The sequence below is a fragment of the Vipera berus genome (genome assembly GCF_964194415.1).
Source record: "Vipera berus genome assembly, chromosome: 1".
NCBI classification, from domain to species: domain Eukaryota; kingdom Metazoa; phylum Chordata; class Lepidosauria; order Squamata; family Viperidae; genus Vipera; species Vipera berus.
This window is the reverse complement of record NC_138202.1, coordinates 356,870,949-356,889,333: the sequence shown is the minus strand read 5'-3', so window position 1 is coordinate 356,889,333 and position 18,385 is coordinate 356,870,949. Positions and strand designations below refer to the sequence as shown.

The 18,385-nt window shown below is 44.2% G+C and overlaps 1 protein-coding gene across 1 annotated transcript in view; it reads left to right on the top strand.

Annotated features, from left to right (window-relative positions):
- The first annotated feature begins 2,762 nt into the window (after window positions 1-2,762).
- Window positions 2,763-18,385, top strand: part of BCAS3 (BCAS3 microtubule associated cell migration factor) — a 720,894-nt gene continuing 705,271 nt past the window's right edge. The window contains exons 1-5 of the mRNA XM_081346686.1: window positions 2,763-2,789; window positions 10,244-10,369; window positions 10,849-10,934; window positions 12,272-12,326; window positions 14,629-14,704. Of these exons, the coding sequence (XP_081202812.1) occupies window positions 10,864-10,934; window positions 12,272-12,326; window positions 14,629-14,704 (202 nt within the window). The 5' untranslated portion in view covers window positions 2,763-2,789; window positions 10,244-10,369; window positions 10,849-10,863. The remainder of the gene's footprint in view (window positions 2,790-10,243; window positions 10,370-10,848; window positions 10,935-12,271; window positions 12,327-14,628; window positions 14,705-18,385) is intronic.

Below are 18,385 nucleotides of genomic sequence, written 5' to 3'. Positions count from 1 at the left end.
CTATCTATCTATCTATCTATCTATCTATCTATCTATCTATCTATCTATCTATCTATCTATCTATCTATCTATCTTATCTATCTATCTCTATCTAATCTATCCATCTACCCACCCACCCATCCATCCTTTTATCTATCTATCATCTATCTATCTATCTATCTATCTATCTATCTATCTATCTATCTATCTATCTATCTATCTATCTATCTATCTATCTATCTATCTATCTTATCTATCCATCTACCCACCCACCTATCTATCTATCTATCTATCTATCTATCTATCTATCTATCTATCTATCTATCTATCTATCTATCTATCATCTATTTATCTATCATTTATTCATCCATCTGTATATATCTATATTTATATCTCTATCTATCTTGTCTATCTCATTTATTCATCCATCTGTGTATATCTATCTATTCTGTCTGTCTATCTCTCTGTAAACTGCTTAGACAGGGCTGTAAAGCACTGTGAAGCAGTATATAGGTCTAAATGCTATTGCTATTGCTTACACAATATACCTTTTTTCAGGATCTTCTCTGCTCCTTTCCACCATGAGTTCCATTAGGAACCATCCTTATTCATTCTCTTGTGATCAAACCACCTCAACGGATTTCTTTGGTACTGATTGCTGAGATTTGAATTCAATCCACCATCATTCATTCGATTGTTCCATGTTGACAATCTTCTTTTATCCCCATTTATTTTTTCTTATGCTCATTTCCAATCCAGGTAGTGCTCCACAATTGGGATCAGAATTTCGGTTGCTAAGCAAGGTGGATATTACCTGAGTTGCACCCCCCCCCAAAAAAAAAATGTTATGATCTTTTTTTTGCCCCTGTTGCTAAGCCAGTCACTGCAGCTAAGTGAATCAGGCAGTCAGTAAGCAAATTCAGCTTCCCCCATTGACTGCTTGTCAGAAGCTGGCTGGGAAGGTTCCAAACGGAGATCGCATAACTCGGGGTGTTGTGACCGTTGCATTTTCATGCCGTTTGCCAAGCACCGGAATTTTGATCACCTGATGCTGTGACGGTTGTAACTGCAAGGATGAGTTGTGAGTCCCTTTTTCCAGTGCCATAATTTCAAATGGTCACTGAATGAGTGGTTGTAAATTAAGGACTACCTGTATATCCAACTTAATTCAACGGTCCTTCTCATGCGCTGATTAGACATCCATAGAATGGGCAAACATGCTATTATACAATAGCCTTCTGTTTACTTTTGACAAAGTCCCAAAGGTGTTTTTTCAGGAGGCAACTGGACTTTATTGTTTTTCTTTGAAGACGTTTCGCTTCTCATCCAAGAAGCTTCTTCAGCTCTGACTGAAGAGGGAGACAGGGCAGAAAACATCTTCCAGCCAAGAAGGCTCCACACACATTTGTACTACTCAGGTGACCCTGAAGACACAGGTAAACCTCCAAGTGGCCTCAACAGCTCTAAAAGGATGCAAATGACCAGCTGTCTGCAATTAGTATATTTCCTTCCATTCCCCAACCAGCCAGTCATCCAGCATGAAAATGAAACGGTCGCAACCCCCCCCCCAGTCACGTGATCTCCACCTGCGACCTTCCCAGCCAGCTTCTGACAAGCAGTTCAAACTGAATTTGCTTAATGAAAAGTTGGGATAACGATGACCTGGATGACTGAGAATCTCCATAGACATCTTTTGACAAAGATTCACTCTTTAGAACTGACCACGTAGCATATGCATTTCCTTTCTATCCGAATTATTACCTAACAAATGCAGTGATTCACTTAACAACTGTGGCAAAAAGCCGTAAGATGGGGAAAAACTCACAGCCACTGTCTTGCTTAAGAACAAGAAATTTTGGGCTGAAATGTGGTCACAAGTCAAGGACTACCTGTACTAGTGCAAAATATTGCATAATTCAAGATTCTTCTTTTTATTTTACTGTCTCTAATGCAGGGTCAGGAATTCTGGGAATTGAAGTCCACAGGTTGTGCAAGGGCCATAATTGCCCACCTTTGTACTAGACCTCCCTGATTCTTTAATTCAGCACCTTAATCAGTAGACTAAAGGAAAAAAATATTAACAGAATAACGGCGTTAGAAGGGACCTTAATTTTGTGAATGAACAGCTCTTAATTTTATTAATGAAGAGCCCTTAATTTTGTGAAAATTAAGACCTTTTCATAAGCTTATGCCCTGATTTTTAAAAAGCTACTTTGTCAAATAACCCTTTTCTATCTCTACCCTTTTCTATCTCTACAAGTCCTGAAGGCGCTTTATGTTTACGTCATTGCATCAGCCGCGGCTTGACGTCACACGCCTCGTCCTCAGTTTGCCCCATCCCAAGTGGAAAGCGGTAAACAACCTTCCCTTTCGTCACGGGTGGGTGTGGCTTACGCGTAAACGACAAACACGAATCCCATTGGGTGGCTCAGCACCGGCTGCAACATCTCAAGCACCTCCTCCTCCTCCTTTGAGACCCGGATGTAAACAACCCTCCCTCCTTCCCCCTCCCCCCCCGCAGGTGGGAGCGTCGAAAGCCTCCAAAAGGTCGAGCTTTCTCAACCTAGCTTAGTTGCGGCGATTGGGCAAGAGGGGAAACGTCGGGAGAGAGAGAGAGAGAGAGAGAGCGCGAGAGTGACAACCACCCTTGGCAAGTGTTGCCAAGCGCCTTGCTGGCCACTGATTGGATCCGAAGGCGGACCAGCACCCGCCTCCCCTTGCCGACCATTGGCTGTCAGTGCGGCGGCCGGTGAGAGGGTCCCAAATATTGCCAGGGAAGGGGAGAAAGCGAGGCGCTTCAACCGCAGCAGGTAGACGGAGGGAGGGAGGAGGAGGAGGAGGAGGGGGGGCATTATGGGAAGCGCGAGCGGTGGGTGGGGCTTCTTGGGAGGGGGAGGGGAAGCCAGGCTGACAGGAAAGGTGGGGGAGGGTCGTGTGAGGGGGCCAATTTGGGGGGGCACGTGGGCAAAGGAGTGTCTGAGGCGGCCTAGTGGGGGGGCCTGGCCTGATGGGTTTGGGTTTTAACATTATTTTAACTAACCTACAACATTGGGCAGAATCATTTAGCTTTAAATCTTGTAACCTGTATTCTTATTTTTATTGCCCTGTACACCGCCCTGAGTCCTTCAGGAGAAAGGCGGTATATAAATAAAATAAATAAATAAATAAATAAATAAATATTCCTCCCCCCCACATTGCCCTCAAGCCTCCGAGGTTTCCTTCTCCCCCCACGCTCCTCTTTTCCACTCACGGCAGCCCTGCGAGGTAGGCCAGCCTCAAGAAGGCTCCACACACATTTGCACTACTCAGGTGACCCTGAAGACACAGGTCAACCTCCAAGTGGCCTCAACAGCTCTAAAAGGATGCAAATGACCAGCTGTCTGCAATTAGTATATTTCCTTCCATTCCCCAACCAGCCAGTCATCCAGCATGAAAATGAAAGGGTCGCAAAACCCCCCCCAGGTCACGTGATCTCCACCTGCGACCTTCCCAGCCAGCTTTTCTGACAAGCAGTTCAAACTGAATTTGCTTAATGAAAAGTTGGGATAACGATGACCTGGATGACTGAGAATCTCCATAGACATCTTTTGACAAAGAGTCACTCTTTAGAACTGACCACGTAGCATATGCATTTCCTTTCTATCCGAATTATTACCTAACAAATGCAGTGATTCACTTAACAACTGTGGCAAAAGCTCGTAAGATGGGGAAAAACTCACAGCCACTGTCTTGCTTAAGAACAAGAAATTTTGGGCTGAAATGTGGTCACAAGTCAAGGACTACCTGTACTAGTGCAAAATATTGCATAATTCAAGATTCAGCTAGTGGGGGGGTATTCCTCCCCCCCCCCCATTGCCCTCAAGCCTCCGAGGTTTCCTTCTCCCCCCACGCTCCTCTTTTCCACTCACGGCAGCCCTGCGAGGTAGGCCATCTCAAGAGAGCTAGACTGACCCCGAAGCCCATAATGCTGAGCCTGTAGGGCTGCCAGATCTGGGGCACAGGCCTTCCTTGGCCCTTTGGGCTTCAGGGTCCACGTATCATTTGAAGCCCTGGTTTTCACAACTGGGGGAGGGGGGAGGGGGGTTGAGCCAGGCATCTTTTCACCCTCCTGTCAATGGTTGTGGCCGGAATAGGGAAGGGTAGGGTAGGATAGTTGGAAGGGACCTTGGAGGTCATCTAGTCCAACCCCCTGCTCAGTCAGGAAACCCTATACCGTTTCAGTCAAATGGCTGTCCAGTCTCCTCTTAAAAACTTCCAGGGTTGGAGCAGCCACAACTTCTGGAGGCAGGTTGTTCCACGGGTTAATTGTTCTCACTGTCAGGAAGTAGTAGTAATAATAATAATAATAATAATAATAATAATAATAATAATAATAATAATAATAATAATAATAATAATAATAATAATAATAATAATAAGTAGTAGTTGGAAGGGACCTTGGAGGTCATCTAGTCCAACCCCCTGCTCAGGCAGGAAACCTTATACCATTTCAGACAAATGAGTGTCCAGTCTCTTCTTAAAAATGTCCAGTGTTGGAGCATTCACAGCTTCTGGAGGCAAGGAGTTCCACTGGTTGATTGTTCTCACTGTCAGGAAATTTCTCCTTAATTCCAGGTTGCTCCTCCATGAGTTTCCATCCGTTGCTTCTTCTCCTGCCTTCAGGCGCTTTGGAGAATAGCTTGACTCCCTCTTCTTTGGGGTAGCCCCTGAGATACTGGAAGACAGTTATCATGTCCCCCCTAGTCCTTCTTTTCATTAAACTAGACAGACTCAATTCCAGCAGCCATTCCTTATATGTTGTAGCCTCCAGTCCCCTGATCATCTCTATTGCTTTCTAGAGTCTCAACATCTTTTTTACATCGTGGTGACCAAAACTGGATGCCGTATTCCAAGTGTGGCCTTACCAAGGCCTTGTAAAGTGGTATTAGTACTTCACGTGATCTTGATTCTATCCCTCTGTTAATGCAGCCTAGCACTGTGTTGGCTTTTTTGGCAGCTGCAGCGCACAGCTGGCTCCTATTTAAGTGATTGTCCGCTAGGACTCTGAGATCCCTCTCACAGTTACTGTCAGGACCCACCCCAATCCACGTCTTAGGAAAACAAAAACTCTTGGAGTCAGTTCTAGTCCAAAAGGAATCTTTACTAGGACATGCTTGGTTGTGGGAATACAAGACAGGACTTAGTATTGTTTTACAAATTGAAATTTTATAAAGGGTACCCGGTTCAACCCCCCTTCCCTCAACCCCATTTGGTCAGCCCCCATCCTTCTACTTTGTGTCATCCCTTTCCTGGCGGGGGGGGGGGAAAGGAACTTCGAATCTTTATGGTTATTGCCTTCTTCCTCTCCAGAATTAAACGAAGACACAGTCCAGATACCTTCTTCCCTAGCCCTTTGTTCCCCCCAGTTCAAAAGGTTCCCTTGGCCTTTGAAATAACCAAAGGTAGGCTGAATCCACATATGTTCCTCCTTCCTCGGGAGATGGCAGAATCCATATGGGGGGGGGATAATGTTTTAAACATACATTTATGAAGACCCACCAAGGAAATTCTACTAATGAGGCTTTTATTTGGGAAATCTAATTTAATTTTTTTTAATACTGCGGTATTATTATTATATTAATTTTTAGCGTGTACAGGTAGTCCTTGACTTACTCAGCTCAATTTTTCTGTTGCTAAGCAAGACAGTTAATGTAAGTCCCGCTCTATTTTTTAGGACCTTTGTTGCCATGGTTGCTAAACGAATCACTACAGTTGTTAAATTAGTAACACGGTTCTTAAATGAATTTGGTTCATAAACTATGACAAATAAGCCCAAAATTTCTCTTGCTAAGCAAGACAATTCAGTGAGTTTTGCCCCATTTTATGATTTTTTCTGCTACAGTTGTTAAGTGAATCACTGCCACCGTTAATTTAGTAACACAGTTTTTAAGTGAATCTGGCTTTCCCTTTGACTTTGTTTATTGGAAGTTCGCAAAAGGTGATCAGATGTTTCTGAGACACTGCAACCGTCATAAATATGAACAAGTTGCCATGCATCTGTGTTTTGATCGTGTGACCACAGGGATGTTGTAAGTGTGTTAAACTTTTATAAATCACTTTTTTCAGTGCTGTTGTAACGTTAAACAGTCACTAAACAAACAATTGTTAGTTGGTTTTACCTAGAGTTGTTCAGAAGTCCAACTGGAAAATCCACATACATAAACTAGAGTTGACAGAGCTGTTGGGGTCACAAGGAACTAAGATGTGATATGGTTAGTTTATTTACAGTTTAGCATGACGTAAAATCAGCCAGCTATGGGTGATTGATCAATCATACTGTAGCATATTGTATGAATTATTGTATATCAGAATCAAACACGTAATTCTATGGTTGTGGGGTTCTTGGTGATCTCTGAGTTTGGTGGTTTTCTTGCAGATGTTTCATTACTAGGTAACATCAGTCCTGTAACATAATGAGGGCAAATCCCACTCTCTTTTAGCACTGTTGATGTTACCTAGTTGGGTAATCAAATGTCTGCAAGAAAATAAAACAGTTCAACCCTGAGCTACAAATATTCTTTTCAATTAATATTATGCTTGGTGTAAACCAGAGACTGGCTTTTGTGTAGGATAGAGGTAAGAATTCATGAAAAGGGCTATTAGATGTAATGTATGTGATTGAATAAGGAATGAGTGAGGCGAATACTTGGACATACGGTATTATTTATGTTTAGCATGAGTGTAATGATATCTGTATGTCATTTGATCATATCACAAATAAAATTACTGAATATTCAAATGAGATAACAACAAACGTGACCTGGAATATAGAGTGTATTTGCACAACATTCGTAACCATGGATAATTTAATGAAGGTATATTCAATTAAACCAATGTTGAATATACCTTCATTAAATTATCCACTCTATATTCCAGGTCACATTTGTTGTTATCACATTTGAATATTCAATGTTGAAGTTTGCAAAATACATTGAACTGTAAACTGAGCAGTGACACATTAACTAAAAGCCAGTTGGCTAGTTTGAGCTTCACTATTTCATGCAAACCAAGCTGCCGTATTCTGCAAACTCTAAAAGGCCACTGATTTCCTTTAATCAGATTAATGAATAACACAATAACTATTCATGCTCAGTACCATCCTTCCCCCCCCCGCCACTACTCACAAGACACCAAATGTATTTGAATAGTATATGCTACTACCAAGCAGCCTGATTGATGTGTGAATCTAGCTAATTTATTTCATAAGCTATTTGTTGACATACTTGGCCGTGTGGGTAACTGACTCAGTTTTCTGGATTTGCATGTTAACTATACACTAACCACATGATTAACTTGCGTGTCAGTGTGTTGTGCGAACACAGTCATCGCCGGACGTTGTCCATTGATAACCAGTGCTGTGATTTGGCACACTGCATTCTCACTGCTTGATAACTACTACTTCAGTGATTGCATTTTTAATTTATATTAGGCCAGCGGAATAAAAAGCTTTTTTTTTTTGCCTTTTATTTTATTGATCAATCCAAAAGATGATTTAGGCAACACTTGGCCAGTTAATCTGTTATAACGTTAGGAAAGAACGGGATTGAAAGGTCCCATTTTGTTGGGTATCTTAATTGTAGGGCATGGAAAGCTAACTTTATAATGTCGGTGGGGTTACCTACTAATTTGAAAGCAAACGGTAGTGAAAGAGCAAGAATGTAAGTCAGTTTAAGAAAATAGGGGTTTCTCAAAAAAAACAAACCCAAAAGAGCCTTTTTCACTCCCTATGGAACAAATTCGTAGCTGTTTTTTCCCCTTTAATACCTAGTTCAGGGGTAGGCAACCTCGGTTCTTTTATGACTCATGGACTTCAACTCCCAGAATTCCTGAGCCAGCTGGCTCAGGAATTCTGGGAGTTGAAGTCCATGAGTCATAAAAGAGCTGAGGTTGCCTACCCCTGCTGCTGTGGCAGTTTGAGATAAAAAAGCAGGGGCTGGAGTAGAATGGAGGGGACAACCACGTCTATAGGCACAGCTTGGCCTTGACTTACAACAGATTGTTTAGTGACTGTTTGATGTGGAAAAAAAACCTGTCACTTTTTTTCCAGCAGTGGAAAAAAAGCAACATGACCATTACGACCGTTGCAGCATTCCCCAGGGTCACGTCATCGAAATTCAGACGCTTGGCAACTCGACTCATTTTTATGACGGCCGCAGTGTCCTTGGGTCACGTGATCCCCTTTTGGGACCTTCTGACGAGCGAAGTCAATGGGGGAAGCCCGATTGGCTTAACGACTGTGGCTAATTTAACAATTGAAGTGATTCTCTTAACGGTTCTGGCAAGAAAGGTCATAAAATGGGGCAAAACTCACCTAACAACTATCTCAGCAGGAGCAATTTTGGGCTCGATTGTGGTCGTATGTTGAGGAATACCAGCTTCAAATTTGGGGGGTATCAAAACATACCTACTGTGGCCCCCTGCTGGTCAGGTACATCTACATGCCTGAAGGATTTTTTTGAACTCATCCGTGGGCTTCTTTAAATGGCAATTCTTAGAAGACAAAATAATAATTAAAAAAGCCACAACTTTTGACCTTAGGAAACAATTACCTTGTTTTTCTTGGACAGCATACATGTTTAAAAAGGGCAAGGAAGAAGGCATAGCTGAGAATCAGTCAATGTCGAAGAAATCCTGTAAACCAGGGCTTTTCAACCAGTGGTACGGGTACCACCTGTGGTACATTGGCACCTGGCAGGTGGTACGCGACCATCCTAGAAAAGTGGCAGCGGGGGAGGGGAATGAGCTGAACCGATGGCAGCACTGCACAAGCCTGAGCGAGAGACGGCTGGAGCTGCAGGGCTGTCAGGGCTCAGCGGAAGCGCCAGGATCCAGCTGGAGCTCAGCACTGATCCTGGCGCTTCTGCTGAGCCCGGAAGAAGCGCCGATCAGCTGGAATGTTGCAGCATCTGCAGGGTCTTGTGATTTACATTCAGATGCTTGACAACCAATTCATGTTTATGACGGTCACAGTGTCCCAGGGTCATGTGAAGTGACCAAAACCTGCTGCAACCACCCAGCAGAGGGGGGGGGGAGAATAAAAACCAAACACCCCCACACCTCACCCCTGCTGCCCATCCTCAACAGAAATGCTCACAACAATGAAAACCTCGGACAGGAGGAAGAACATCGCCGGGCGGGCAGGCAGGTGTCTTGCTCAGCTGTGGCTTGGGGGGCACTTTTTTCAGGGCCATGGTAACTTCGAACAGTCACTAAGCGAACTGTTGCAAGTCAAGGACTACCTGTATTTCATCACTGTTTTCCTTTTTTTGCTTAGTGACAGGTTCAAAGTTACAATGGCACTGAAAAAAGTGCCCCCCAAGCCACAGCCGAGCAAGACACCTGCCTGCCCGCCTGGCGGCGCTCTTCCTCCTGTCCGAGGTTTTCATGGTTGTGAGCATTGGCAGCGGGGGTGGAATGGGGGGGGTGTTTGGTTTTTATTCCACCCCCCCGTCTGCTGGGTGATTGCAGCAGGTTTTGGTCACTTCACATGACCCTGGGACACTGTGATCGTCATAAATATGAATCAGTTGCCAAGCATCTGAATCTAAATCACAAGACCCTGGAGATGCTGGAACATTCCAGCTGATTGGCACTTCTTCTGGGCTTAGAAGCGCCAGGATCAGTGCCGAGCTCCATCTGGATCCTGGTGCTGATCCTGGTGCTTCCGCTGAGCCCTGACAGCCCTGCAGCTCCAGCCGTCTCTCGCTCAGGCTTGTACGGTGCTGCCACCGGTTCAGCTCATTCCCTTCCCCCGCTGCCACTTTTCTAGGATGGTTGCGTACCACCTGCCAGGTGCCAACGTACCACAGGTGGTACCCGTACCACTGGTTGAAAAGCCCTGTCCTAGAGGCTCAACCCCAACCCTTTTGACCTTTCAAAGGGCCTTGGAGATATGGCTTTGTCTCTGACCTTAGGGATCCTGTGGAGTTATGGAATGCATGAAATAGTTCTATTTGTTTGTAAGTTATCAATTGCACTGGTTTTACGGATCATTGTTTTAATTGCTTTGATTTATTTCGCTATGTTTTTTGCTGTTGTTTTGGCGATTTATTTGTATGTGTTAATTCAGTTGGATAAATCTCCTAGCAGTTCTAGAAAGCTGGGTTTAGGTATGTTTTAAACCCATGTTTAGACTGTAAGAAGAAGGAAGACCTGTCCCTATTTTGCTGAGGGGTTTTGTTGTTTTTTTTGACAGTAAAGGCTTTTAATATCTCTTGTACCCCAGGATAACGGAAAGAAGGTCATAGAAGATAGATGGTTTCAGATCACCCTTTTCCCTGGAGACTGGCAGTTGGTTGATTCCATATTTAGTTGTGCTTTCTTTCGGGCACACCTTTTGAAATAAAGTCTGGCGAGTTTAGTTATTATAATTATTATTTGTTAAATTTATTCGCCACCTACCGGTATCTCACCGTTGGTCTACTCTAGGCAGCAGTTAACTCGTAGCCTCACTGATTTCAGTGGTAATTTTGTGTATCGCACCAAACTATATTGTCCTTGTTTCATTTTAGCTTAGTGGGAATTGGATGAAGTGAGCACTGAGTTAGGATTGACTTAATTTTTCTGTTACTTCTATCTACATACAAAGACTGAGGTAATTTGGGCATTTTTTAAGGCAGGGCTTTGGAGATTCCAATTTAAGGTTTTAAGCCGTGGGAGGTCAAATGTATGATCCATCATCACTTGCCTTTTCTGACCTGCTGATTTTGCTGTTTGCATACCTTTTGATAGCAGTTCCTTTTTTAAACAGTGCTGTTGATGATCGCTGAAGAAGTGGGGGAATAAGAGAGTGTGAGAAATAATTCAAAAACACTTTTTTTTTGCTTCCAGGAATTAAGAACAATAATGGCTGCTGAATCTCCCCGCCGCCCAAGCCGATGTACTGGAGGAGTGATAGTCCGGCCACAGGCTGTTACGTAAGTGGTTAATAGCAATAGCACTTAGACTTATATGCTACTTCATAGTGCTTTACAACCTTCTCTAAGCAGTTTACAGAGTCAGCCTTTTTGCCCCCAACAATCTGGGTCCTCATTTTACCGACCTCGGAAGGATGGAAGGCTGAGTCAACCCCTAGCTAGTCAGGATCGAACTCCTGGCAGTGGGCAAAGTCAGCCTGCAACATTGCATTTTAATCATTGCATGACCATGGCAAGGAAGGAAAGGAAGGAAGGGAGGGAGGGAGGGAGGGAGGAAGGAATAGCACTTATGTAGTGCTTCATAGTGCTCTACAGCCCTCTCTACGCGGTTTACAGAGTCAGCATTTCCCCCCCAACAATCTGGGTCCTCATTTTACCGACCTCGGAAGGACGGAAGGCTGAGTCAACCCCTAGCCAGTCAGGATCGAACTCCTGGCAGTTGGCAGAATCAGCCTGCAATACTGCATTCTAACCACTGCGCCAGCATGGCTTTACAGTATGTAGATACAATTTCATATTGTTCATCTAAAGCAGGGGTCCCCAACCTCCGGGCCATGGACCAGTACCGGGCCACGGCATGCCAGCAACCGGTCCACACAAACAAGCAAAGCCCCTTCCACAGGATGCAGGCAGCACACAAAACCACACAGTCTCAGGTTCACGGAAAAACCTCTCTCCACGTAATTGGTCCCTGGTGCCCAAAAGGTTTGGGCACTCTGATCTAAAATTGCAAATGGAAGATAAAACTTGAATTTCTCTGCTGCTGAAGTTTGCTAAACATGCTACCTGCAAGAGTGATGGAATGAAGTTTTTGGCTGTGGGTTATTTTGATATCCACTCTGGAATTGCTTTGTCTGGTACAGCCCAAAGTTCACAACAGCTGTAACAACTATGAGCTGTTGTAATTAATCTCAGGCCTTAGTAGGCAATCTTAATTCTGTATGAGTATTTCAAATTCTGTCATTTTTCTTAGAAACCCTCACTTAACTTTTGAAGTCAGTTTTTAATCTTCAAGCAGTTTGTAGGTACACTTTTATAAAATTGTTCATAGTTGCATGTTAGGTTCCAGTGAGTAGTGATAACGGACGTATCGAAGTTGACTTTTGGGGAAAAAAAATCTGTAGTGTTCAGAAAAATGCAGTTTTAAAGCTAACAAGTCAATGTTTCCTATCTTTTTTCTTTTCTTATGCCCTTTATTTCTTGGGGTTACTGTTTATTACTCCCATTTTGTGATGTGCATGATGCTGCTTAACCTGTAATTCCACCAGGGCTACATTTGTGTGTGTATATATAATAACCATCGTTGTTTTTTATGGATATTCATCTTTCTGTTCCAGGGAGCAGTCATACATGGAAAGTGTCGTTACATTCCTGCAAGATGTTGTACCACAGGCAAGTGAAGCTGGCTTGTTGCAACGTTTTAAACTTTGTTCTCTTAAAATGGGTCCCCCCCAAAGAAAGTATGGGGGGTGAAAGATGGGGGAAATGCAGAAAAGAGCGTGTCAAGTTACATTTATCAGTGGTTCATAGTTTGTCTATTGCAATAATTCATAAGGTGATTGGTTGGATTTTGGTGTAACGTGTTACGCAAAGGAGTTGTATACTTTAAAAGAAATTAAATTCAGATTGTTAATAATAATAATAATAATAATAATAATAATAATAATAATAATAATAATAATAATAATAATAAAATAATGGTTGGAAGGGACCTTGGAGGTCATCTAGTCCAACCCCCTGCGCTACTCGGAACATCTTACATTTTAAGGAGATACCTGGTTGATAGCTAGGACTAATGATTGACACGGGTTGCTGCCAGCATCCTAGGCATCAACCAGGTATCTCCTTAAAATGTAAGATGTTCTGAGTAGCGCAGGTTATATATATATATATATATATATATATATATATATATATATATATATATATATATATATATATATATATATATATATATATATATATATATATATATATATAACTCCAGCAAAGCTATAAAAAACTGCACTACTCGGAACATCTTACATTTTAAGGAGATACCTGGTTGATACCTAGGATGCTGGCAGCAACCCGTGTCAACCATTAGTGCCAGTCAATTTGAGTGTTCAGTTGACTGAGTTTCATGTTTTATGAATAAAAGTTTTATAAAAGTTGGAAGGGACCTTGGAGGTCTTCTAGTCCAACCCCCTGCTCAGGCAGGAAACCCTATATACCATTACAGACAAATGGCTGTCCAGTCTCTTCTTAAAAGCTTCCAGTGTTGGAGCATTCACCGCTTCTGGTGGCAGGTTGTTCCACTGGTTAATTGTTCTAACTGTCAGGAAGTTTCTCCTTATATGATTGTAATCAAAATGGGGCCCCAGAGGGGGAAAAAATAATTAATGGGCTGCTTGAAACGTCAGTACTGTGCAGTATTGTAGGCGGACAAAAATTACCCTGTTCCTTCCAGCCCAGAATATTACTAGATATGTAGTGTAGAAGGATGGTTAGAAAATGACAGCACGTAGACAGGAAGCCAGGACAGTGAAACTGTGTATCATTTTTGGAAAGAGGATGCCATATTTCATTTATTAGATTTTTATCCTGCCTTTATTATTTTATAAGTTTAAGTTTAAGTTTATTGAATTTATATACCGCCCTTTTCCCGTAGGACTCAGGGCGGTTTACAAAGTATTTAAAAACATCAATACAATACAAGAGTTAAAAACAGTTAAAATAATTAAATTTTTTTTAAAAAAAAACTCTCAGCCTGGGCCGGAAAGCTCAAAGAGCCAGGTCTTCAGGTCCTGGCGGAATGACCGAAGGTCGGGGGCAGTCCTAAGCTCTACAGGCAGCTGGTTCCAGAGGGCAGGCGCACCCACTGAGAAGGCCCTCCCCCTGGGTGTTATCCGCCGGCAGTCTTTTACCGGCGGCACCCTGAGAAGGCCCTCCCTGTGGGAGCGCACTGGACGAAGGGAACTTGATGCCGGCAGCAGGTGTTCCCTCAGATATCCCGGACCCAAGCCATTTAGGGCTTTATAGGTCATCACCAGCACCTTGAATCTCACCCAGAGGGCAACCGGAAGCCAATGTAGCTCGCGGAGTAGAGGTGTTACATGGGAGTATCGGGAAACCCCCATCACAACTCGCACGGCCGCATTCTGCACCAGCTGAAGCCTCCGAGTGGTCCTCAAGGGCAGCCCCATGTAGAGAGCGTTGCAGTAGTCCAACCGGTAGGTCACGAGCGCATGGGTGACTGTGCGTAGGGAATCTCGGTCCAGATAGGGTCGCAACTGTAAACAACTCAAGGCAGCGAACATGCGTCCTCCTTCCTCCTTTTATTTTCCCACAATCGCAACCCTTTGAGGTGGGTTGGGCTGAGAGAAAGCGGGACCGAAAGTCACCTAGCTGCCTTTCCCGGTTAAGGCGGCACTAGAACTCACCATCTCCTGGTGATTGGCTCAAAGTCACCTCGCTGGCTTTACACGCCTACGAGGGGATTAGAACTCGGTTTCCTGGTTTTTCTACCGACACCAAATTGGCTCTGCAGTCTGGTCAACAGAGTAAGCTGTGAACTGTTCATCTGAGCAAAACGTCTTCAAAGAAAAACATGGAAGCCCAGGTGCCTCGTGAAAAAGCATCTTTGTTCATCTCAAGGCTTTTTGTTTTTATCTTGAGCACATTAAACCTCTTCTCTCCCCCCCCCCCTTTACAGGCTTATAGCAGTACAGCTCCAACAGAAGAAAAAGAAAAAATTGTTTGGATCAGATTTGAAAATTCTGACTTGAATGGTAAGTGTTTCTCTTCCCTCCCCCCCCCACTTCCCACCCCAGTTTATGGCCGTGCTGTTTATATTCAGTCTTGTGGTATCCGTATTTTAAGAGCTTGTTGTTAGTTGCGAAGTCGTGTCTGACCCATCGCGAAGTCGTGTCTGACCCATGGACAACGTTCCTCCAGGCCTTCCTGTCCTCCACCATCTTCTGGAGTCCATTTAAGCTCACGCCTCCTGATTCAGTGACTCCATCCAGCTACCTCATTCTCTGTCGTCCCCTTCTTCTCTTGCCCTCAACCTTTCCCAGCATTATGCTCTTCTCCAGTGAGTCCTTCCTTCTCATTAGGTGGCCAAAGTATCTGAGTTTCCACTTCAGGATCTGGCCTTCTAAAGAGCAGTCAGGGTTGATCTCCTCTAGGACCGACCGGTTTGATCGCCTTGCAGTCCAAGGGACTCGCAGGAGTCTTCTCCAGCACCAGAGTTCAAAAGCCTCAATTCTTTGGCGCTCAGCCTTTCTTATGTTCTAACTGTCAGGAACTTTCTCCTTATATGATTGTAATCAAAATGGGGGCCCAGAGGGGCTATCTCCTTCCATCTCGGACAGCCTATGGAGCTAGTCCCCAACATTTCCCTTGCTAAGCAAGGCAATTCTTAAGCGTTCCGTTTTACGACCTTTTTTTGCCGTCGTTGTTCAAGAATTGCTGCAGTTATTAAGCGAATCATACGATTGTTCAGGAAATCTGCCTTCCCTCATTGACTTTGCTTGTCGGAAGCCAGCTGGGAAGGTTCGAACTGGTGATCACGTGAACCCCGGGACAGTGCAACAACCCTCATGTAAAAGCCAGCTGACAAGTGGGCAGATTTTGACCACACGATCATGGAATTGCTGGAATAGCCCCCCCCCCCCCTACAGAACACCGTCCTTCTTGAAGATTATGTAGCCTTCCTCTTGCTGCGATTCCAGAAACGGGCCCAAGATTTTTACAGGATGGTGAAAAAGCGGTTGCAAGTCACTTTTTTCAGTGCCATTGTAACTTTGAACGGCCGCTAAACAAATGGCTGTAAGTTGAGGACTAGGTGTATCTAGTCACAGGGAGGCCTATTCTTTGGTATAACGTCATTCCCTCCCCTTTAGCCGCCCTTCAAGGCTGATACAGGAAGATTTCCCCCCCTGAAGAGATGACGTTCCTGTGACTCTGGACCAGGGCTAGGCAAGCTTGGCTCTTTTGTGACTCGTGGACTTCAACTCCCAGAATTCCTGAGCCAGCCATGCTGAGGGGAAAGGGAGAGGTTTCCATGCTGAGCCGTGCTGGCTCAGGAATTCTGGGAGTTGATGTCCACGAGTCATAAAAGGACCAAGGTTGCCTATCCCTGGCTTAGGCCTAGGCCGCTTTATGACTCGTGGACTTCAACTCCCAGAATTCCTGAGCCAGCCACGCTGAGGAGAAAGGGAGAGGTTTCCATGCTGAGCCAGCTCAGGAACTCTGGGAGTTGAAGTCCACGAGTCATAAAAGAGCCGAGGTTGCCTAGCCCTGCTCTGGACACACGGACAACAGAGCCTATGCTTCTCCTGCGCCTGTCCTACAGAGACTTTGACCCTACTCTCCTCCTTATCGCATTACATAAATACACAGGGCGCACAGGCCACGTTTACATCACCCTGTTGCTTTCAGTTATCAACCTTTTTTTTTAAAATCCCATTTATATCCCACCCTTCTTCGAAGACTCAGGGCGGCTTACAATCTAAGAAGCACAAATCAATGTGCTTAGCAATAGCCTTCATTCTGTGTATATGCCTGCTTATTAGGGCTTTCGCCCCCCCCCCCGAAGCGGCATTTTTACAAAGTCAGCTTATTGCCCCCAACAATCTGGGTCCTCACCTTGCTTATACCATCCAGTGATGGCGAACCTTTTAGAGACCAAGTGCCCAAACTGCAACCCGAAACCCACTTATGTATCGTCAGGTGCCGGGTGGGCGTGGCCCATTGGGTGGGTGTGGCCCATTGGGTGGGCGTGGCTGCTATGGTAACGGCAGACTGGGTGGGACTAAAAAGTCCAATCAATCAATTCCAACTTTGCAAGATCTTTTTTTTTTCCCCACGAGAAGTTGAAATTGATTGATTGAGCCTTTTTTTTTTGCACACAGCGGCGGAGGCCTAAAGCAAAAAGGTTTTATAAAACCTAGCTAAAGGCCTAGGACTGGGACGACGGCGCACGTGGCCACAGAGGGCTCTACGTGCCACCTGTGGCACACGTGCCGTAGGTTCGCCACCATGGTTGATGCTAAATGTCTATGGAGATTCTCAGTCATCCAGGTCCTGGTTGTCCCAAAGGTGCTGTTGAGGAATTTGTTGTGCAGAGATCTCCTTGTGCTACCAAAGAGTTGCACAGTCAAGGAAGGGTACTGAGAGCAGCAAGAGTCACACAAGAGTACACTGAGTTGTAAAAGTAAAAAGTAGTTTACTTTTGAGGTGGTGTAAAAACAAAAATGCACAGTCAAAAATAAACAGTCCAGGTCATACACAATAGCAACAGTCCAAGGAGTAATCCAAAATACAAAGTCTTCTTACCAGTCCAGAGGTCAATACACAGTTCAGGTTTACAACAGTAGTAAACCAACAGCAGAGCAAAAACAGTAATAGTAGAGAGCAGTGAATTCAGAGAGAGAAAGAAGCTACGTTCCTAGCTTCCTCTTATGGCCATGAGAACACTTACACACCCATTGGCCAATTAACTTCTTAAAGACATAGCATCATGGTTAATATATTTTCAACCCAACATTGTAGGCTAACACCATATGCCTAACAGGTGCTTTTTCAAGAGGCAACTGGACTTTCTTGTTTTTCTTTGAAGATGTCATTTGCATTCTTTAGACTAGAGAGTCCTTGAGGCCACTTAGAGGTTTGTCTGTGTCCTTAGGGTCCCCCGAGCAGTGCAAATGGGTGTGTAGCTGTCCTTTCTGCAGGATGTTTTTTGCCCTGTGTCCTTTCACTGTTGAACAAAAGTGCAGGCTGTTGGGGATGACTCTTGGTTGTCTGCATCTCAAACTGAAGTGCAAAAGGTTCCTGTAGCCTGCAAATGACCAGCTGTCTGAAATCCTTCCGTCCCTCACCACCCAGTCAGAGCTGAAGAAGCTTTTTGGATGAGAAGCGAAACTGTCACGGTTCCGATAGATGAGATCACTTAAAAGAACTTCAAGGCAAGGATTTCTTCCTCAAAGAATATTTTATTTAGGAAACAAAATATCGGCACGTGCAAAGGTGAACCCAAGACTAAAATCCCTTCCTTCAGGCTACAGAATAACACGTTACAATTCCCACCCCCAAATTGCTGTCATAAATCACGCTCACCAATTATTTCCAAACTGGGGGCTCTCCTCCGAGCTTTCCAGCCTGCCAAAACTCTTATCCACACTGATCTTGGTTCTCACACAGATGTATTGTTTTGGCTAACTGAGAAACTTCACATCCCCCCCTCCCTCATCTAAAATCTCTAAACTAAAATGTGGCAACGAAGACAAAATGAAAAGTGGCTTCAGTTCAGTCGGTCACCTCTGGGATAACCGTACAATGTTGTCAGGTGTTTTGCGGCGGCGCTTACCGAACGGTGACTTGTGGCCGGGGATCAACTTTTTATCAATTGGATATATGAATGAACACCCTAGCCTAGTTGGATATTATCTTTGAAAGTGGAAACGATG